The sequence below is a fragment of the Euleptes europaea genome, chromosome 16 (assembly GCF_029931775.1).
Source record: "Euleptes europaea isolate rEulEur1 chromosome 16, rEulEur1.hap1, whole genome shotgun sequence".
Classification (NCBI taxonomy): Eukaryota; Metazoa; Chordata; class Lepidosauria; order Squamata; family Sphaerodactylidae; genus Euleptes; species Euleptes europaea.
In genome coordinates this window covers 29,170,581-29,177,322 of record NC_079327.1, presented here as the reverse complement: position 1 = coordinate 29,177,322, position 6,742 = coordinate 29,170,581, and the positions used below count along the sequence as shown (strand labels likewise).

General features: G+C 44.1%; 1 protein-coding gene across 1 annotated transcript in view; it reads left to right on the top strand.

Moving 5' to 3' along the window:
• The first annotated feature begins 3,705 nt into the window (after positions 1-3,705).
• The window catches only part of RGPD4 (RANBP2 like and GRIP domain containing 4), a 38,934-nt gene continuing 35,897 nt past the window's right edge, over positions 3,706-6,742 (top strand). The window contains exon 1 of the mRNA XM_056862069.1: positions 3,706-3,799. Within this exon, the coding sequence (XP_056718047.1) occupies positions 3,728-3,799 (72 nt within the window). The 5' untranslated portion in view covers positions 3,706-3,727. The remainder of the gene's footprint in view (positions 3,800-6,742) is intronic.

The following is a 6,742-nucleotide window of genomic DNA, read 5'->3' as shown; positions in this document are numbered from 1 at the left end:
GGTAATTCCCCTCCTCAAATCTTGCCATCCCAAGGCTGCACTCCCAGATCTCCAGGAATTCCCTAACTTGGAGCTGGCAACCCTAAGAGGGAATTGATCTTTGAAGTTGGGATATCTGTTGTGTTTCCAACAATGCCCCAAGTTTGCAGGAAAATCTGAAATCTTTAAAAAAAAAAAACATTTGGGGGTCTAAAGAAACCCAAAATGATAAAAAGAGCACCTGCAGCTTGACCAAATTGAACCCTTAAAGGCTGTTGCTAGGCAACCACAACATTCCAAGGCTTGGTTTCTGTGAGTAAAGAAGAGGGGGCAGTGTCCTTTCCCCAGGCTGTTTTGGCCTTTGAGGGAAGAGTCATCAGAGCCAGGCCTAACAGTAATCACTGGGTAACTTCATACACCTGACTTGCATGACTCACCTAGGCCTGGCTACTTGCTACTCTTCAGCAGGTTCGAATCCTCATCTTGCTGTGGAAGCTCACAGGGTGATTTGGGGCCAGTAGTATACTTTTAGCCTAACCTACCTCAAAGAGTTGTTGTGAGGATAAAAGGAGAATACTATAAGCTCTTTAGTCCCCATTGTGAAGAAAGGTGGGGTAAATAAATAGTAAATATAGCTGAAGATGGGAGGCAGATATAAGGTAGGATGGTGAATGGCTGAGAAGTCTTGTTTGGGGGCTTCCTAGAGGCACCTGGTTGGCCACTGTGTGAACAGACTGCTGGACTTGATGAGCCTGGGTCTGATCCAGCAGGGCCTTATGTTCTTATGAGAAGGGCCACAGTTGAGGACGGCTGCGGTTTCCATCAGTGCTGGCCTCCCTATCCCTTTTTTTCCTCTTAGTGTTGGTTACCAACTTTCTTCAGGGGGAGCCCTGATGGCCTTGTTATGTCATGTGGCGGTGGCTCCACTCTAGAGACGAGCGCCACCTTTGGAATTTTTAACTTGTTTTTAGAAATGCTAAATGTATATTTATTGGATTTTGTTTTTATGGCTTTATTGTATTTGTACGTTAACACTTGTTGGTAGCCGCCCTGAACCCAGCTGAGGGCGGGATAAAAATCCAATAAATAAATAAGGCGAAAATGAAGCAGGGAAAGGGGAGAGGACACAAGGGTTGCCAGGAGGGAAAGAGGAAATAGTGCGTGGAAGGGGGATAACACAGGAGGTACCCACCCACAAGTCATTCAGGGTTTTCTACCCTGCAATTGGGCCTGGCCCAGTGGAAAGCACCATGCAACTTGGCCATAGTTTTCCTAGGCAGAGGCTATTGGGGAGGGGGATCTGAATACAAAGGGGCAAATAAAAGTAGGTTGACTGTTGGGTGGGAAAAGGAGAAGGAAGCAGGAAAAGAGGAGAACATCCGGGGGCTTTCAGAAAAGGGAAAGAGAAATGAGATGGGAAAATGAGATGCCTTCCACAAGTCCTCGCAGTTTCCCACTTGTACAGATATAATTATGTGAGCTTCACATGACTTCATTAAACCATCTCATTCATTTTCTCTAAAGGCGTGATTTAATACACCTCTGAGCACATCAAGGAATAACTGCTATAAACTCTGAGTATAAAACCATTAATTTCCTAAGTTACTCTTCTCAAAAGTAAAAACTATATATTAGCGAAACAGTGAAAAATGCATGCTTGTGGAATTTTGCAGCAAAGTCTGATGCAGGGAATCCCCATCTGTGTGGGTTGTGTTGTCCTCAAATTGCCAGTGCAAAGTTCAGTTTAGTGTTTGTCCTGAGGTGGAGTAGCTGCTAGCAGTTAGCAGTATGAATAAGTTGCAACAGTGATTTTTTTCCTTCTTGGTTGTTTGCTCACTTCTTAGTTCCTTTGGTTTATAGAGATTAGATCCAGGATTCCCTCACAGCTCTTGATCCATCATTAAAGACAGTCCTTTTGAGTTTTATTTCTCCAGAATGTAGATACACATTTTGGGGGGTTTCTATTTCCCAGGCTGACTTTATGAACTTTCTTCCTAAAATGATCATCCCCTTCCCCAAAGGAAACCATTTTAAATCTAACAAGGATAAGACAGAAAATGGTGGCTATTGTTCCATTTCTGCACAGCAATTATATACTGCTTTCCACATCCAACTAGAGAGGGGGGGATTTCCCATATAACAAATTGAGTTTTCTTAGAGTAACAGTATTGTGGCAAAAAGTTTACTTGTTCTAGGTTCATCCTTCAGAACATCTACACGAATCATTTCCAGCAGTAAAATAAATATATGGACACAGGAAACTACACAAAATCAGATATACTTTGAGTTCCCTACAAAATATTCTTTTATCAATCCAAGGAAAACAGCGTTGCAGAATGCAAAACATGTCAAAATTGTATTATCAAGCTCAAATGTATTATCAGGTTGTCACTAGTAATAACTCAGAACCGCTGGAAAAAAAATACAGTAGCTTGGGTTAAACTCTAATGAACCGAAATCACCGATAAGTGAAAGCACGTGATTTAACAAGCTATTTGCTGTAAGATTACAATTAATATTATTGGAATAATTCACCTGGACATTCTGTAGTAAACTTTACTTTAAACACCGTTTCCTAAAAGTGCCTATATACAAAACAAATAAAATTGTTAAAAGGGGACAAAAAGTGACGAATAAAAATATCCTAAGTCTACGTTACAGATACCCCGATGCTGGAAAGCGAGGGTGAAAGAGGGGGCAGAGAAAGCCAGAAGTCCATCCTATGTTTATTTATAACTTATTTATTCGATTTCTTCCCCGCCCTCCCCAGCCAAGTCCAGGCTCAGGGCGGGTAACTGAGTAACCAAGGCTATTCCTGTTTGCTTCCGTGCACTTGCGTTTAAAAATACAGCTGAGCTACCCCAGCCTATGTATTTGTAATCGTAAGAAAGCTCTAGTGAGCCTTACTTTCAAGAGAGCATGCAGCACAACTTCTGAAGAGGAAACGTATAAGGTGCCTGGGATTGCCAACCTCCAGGTAATTGGACAAATATACAGTTAGCCTGCTATATAGTTAGCAAAACCCAAAATAGCAGAAAACATTCACTAGGAAATTGGTTCAGTTAGGCATATGTCTTTCCAAATAATGCGTTCATTAATAATGGCAAAATCATAAAAATTCTAAATCATAACAAATCACATATGTAATCAAATCATATCATATTTATTGATTTTAAATGGTTGTGATTCAACAGCATATATGTGGTTTGATATGATTTAGAATTTTTATGATTTTGGCATTATTAATGAACGCATTATTTGGAAAGACATATGCCTAATTGAACCAATTTCCTAGAGAATGTTTTCTGCTATTTTGGGTTTTGCTAACCTCCAGGTAATAGCTGGAGATCGCCTGCTACGACAATGGCCGCTTTGGACTCTATGGCATTGAAGTCCCTCCCCCAAGCCCCGCCCTCCTCCTCAGGCTCCGTCCCAAAAACCTCCCGCCGGTTGCGAAGAGGGACCTGGCAACCCTAATTAGGTGACCTAAGCGGAAGAAAGAAAAAAAATAACCAACCCGTTTCTGAGGGCTGTACCTCCCTTCCGCCCAATTCGCACCACTTCCGGCGCGTTAACGTGACGCCACAGCAGCCGTTTAGCCGCGCCGTCTGTCGCGCGCGGTGGCGTCATTTCGCTGCCAAACGGCGTTTTTCCCGACGGCGGCTCGGCTGGAGCGTTTACTCTGTGACGACGCTCAGGGGACGACCGCGAGGCAGGCTCGGCGCGGCCTTCCTCGGCCGCCGCCACCATGAGGCGCAGCAAGGCGGAGGTGGACCGCTATGTCTCGTCGCTGCTGGCCTCGGCCCCTTCCCCCAGAGAGGTGAGAGCAGGGGAGGGGGTTAGGCCCCATTCTGTCCCTTTCCCTTCCCTCCCCCTATTCCCAGTTGACCTCCCCCCCCCCGCCGCCCGGGCAGCTGTTCGCCGGCCGTTTGTTTGGAGCCTCCCGCCTGGAGAGCGCGTGCGCACGCGCAGGGCTGGCCGGGGCGGCCGGCCTGGCCGTAGAAGGGCGCTTTTTTGGTGGGTGTGGGGGGGAGGGCGCTTTTTTGGTGGGTGTGGGGGGGAGGGCGCTTTTTTGGTGGGGGGGTTGGGGGGAAGCCCCCACTTGGCACCTTCAAATGCTAAACGTGTTTAGTCCGACGCAACTCAATAAAGCTGGATTAACAGTGCGTTCCTCAGGAGAGTTACTCCAATATCAGCCCAGTCATGTCAATGGGCTTAGTATGGAGTAACTCTCCTGAGGAAGTAGAAAAGGGCACGAGTCCAGTAGCACCTTAAAGACTAACAAAAATATTTTCTGGCAGGGCATGAGCTTTCGTGAGCCACAGCTCACTTCTTCAGAGTCCAATATCACAGTCCAGCTCACTTCTTCAGAGTCCAGTAGCACCTTAAAGACTAACAAAATTATTTTCTGGCAGGGTATGAGCTTTCATGAGCCACAGCTCACTTCTTCAGAGTCCAGCAGCACAGAGTCCAGATCACTTCTTCAGAGTCCAGCAGCACTTTAAAGACTAACAAAAAAAATTTCTGGCAGGGTGTGAGCTTTCGTGAGCCACAGCTCACTTCTTCAGATCTGAGAGGCCTGCTGATTTCTTTGCCTCGTTGCTGCAGCTGCCAGAGAAGGAGAGAGCTGTTAACGTAGAGGGTTACCGCGCTTTGTATTTCCAGCGATGTATTAAGAGTTTGAAAATGTTATAAAAAGCATCACTTTAAAAGGGTTTTTGGATACCATGGCTTATAAATGGTTGGAAGACGGCTTCACAGCTAAAGGGGCCAAACAAAGTGCGAACAGTATTTCTTATAACATTTTCAAACTCTTAATACGTCGGTATACAAAAATATTTTCTGGTAGGGTATGAGCTTTCGTGAGCCACAGCTCACTTCTTCAGATCTGAAGGAAGTGAGCTGTGGCTCACGAAAGCTCATACCCTGCCAGAAAATATTTTTTGTTAGTCTTTAAGGTGCTACTGGACTCTTGCCCTTTTCTACTACTGCAGACAGACTAACACGGCTACCCACTGTGAATGATCTGAGGAATGCACTGTAAATGTTGTGGGCCTCTGAAGGTGCTGTGGGGATCTTGTGTTATTTGGCTGTTACAGGCTAACACATGAAGCTGCCTTATACTGGATCAGACCCTTGTTCCATCAAAGTCAGTGTTGTCTACTCAGACCAGCAGCGGCTCTCCAGGGTCTTTCACATCACCTACTCACCTAGTCCCTTTAACTGGTGATGCCGGGGATTGAACCTGGGACCTTCAGCATGCCAAGCAGATTCTCTACCACTGAGTCGCGGGCCCTCCCCTAACATGACTATCCATCTGGAGAGGCCTGCTGTTTCCTTTGCCCCGTTGCTGCAGCTGCCAGAGAAGGAGAGAGCTGTTAATGTAGAAGGTTACCGCACTTTGTATTCCCAGCGATGTATTAAGAGTTTGAAAATGTTATTAAAAACATCGCTTTAAAAGGGTTTTTGGATACCACGGCTTATAAATGGTTGGAAGACGTCTTCACAGCTAAAGGGGCCAAACAAAGTGCAAACAGTATTTTTTATAATGTTTTCAAACTCTTAATACGTCGGTGGGAATACATAGAAAGTGCGAACAGTATTTTTTATAACATTTTCAAACTCTTAATACGTCTCTGGGAATACAAAGTGTGGTAACCCCCGTAGATATGCTTGACTGGGCTTGCTGCTGCTGGAAGACCGTTTTTAAGTGTGTTTCAATATTTTCACTTATAACCTGGTTTTCTCCCACCCTGGGGAAGTCAGAGCATGGCAACAATCATGTGCAAATACTTTTAAATTGTTTAGTGTTTTTCTAGCACTGAATGAGAATAGTTGGTGATATCTGAAGATGGTGTGGTGATATGTATGTGTAAAGAAGTTAGAACAGCTTTCAACTATTAAATTCTGGAGTAAAGAGTAGTGTCTTAGAATGCAGAAGAGTGACAGTCTGCCCCACCAGAAGTTAGTTTGCTTCCTAATCAGCAACTCTGTTGTTTGCATTCAGTGGAATATTTGGCTTGTCTTTGTAAGCATTTTTATCTGTGTCTGAATGCCAGACACCAAATACAGTGGAGTGGATTCTGTATTGCATGTCACATTAAGAAATGTTAGTTAGAGAGAAAGTGTGTGTGTGTATATACACATATACACACACAGACACTAAAAATACTCATAAAAGCTACTCTGTCTTTCAGTTGGTTTACATGCCTGATTCAGTGTGCTAGTTTTAACCTTAAAGTCCTAAGTAACCTGAGGCCAATATTTCCTCTTTTTGTATAAATCATACACTTGGTTGTTTTTTTAAATGTTGAGTCCCCCCTCATCTGAGGTGCAGTGGGTGGCTGTGTGTGGGTCAGAGCCTTCTCAGGAACAGCACCAAGACAGTGGCTGTTACCACACTAGGTATTCCCAGCGATGTATTAAGAGTTTGAAACTGTTATAAAAAATACTGTTCGCGCTTTGTTTGGCCCCTTTAGCTGTGAAGACGTCTTCCAACCATTTTTTAGCCGTGGCATCCAAAAACCCTATTAAAGCGATGTATTAAGAGTTTGAAAATATTATAAAAAACATCGCTTTAATAGGGTTTTTGGATGCCACGGCTAAAAAATGGTTGGAAGACGTCTTCACAGCTAAAGGGGCCAAACAAAGCGCGAACAGTATTTTTTATAACAGTTTCAAACTCTTAATACATCGCTGGGAATACCTAGTGTGGTAACAACCTGGATCTCCTTCCAATGAGTGATGTGCATGGCTCTCCTTC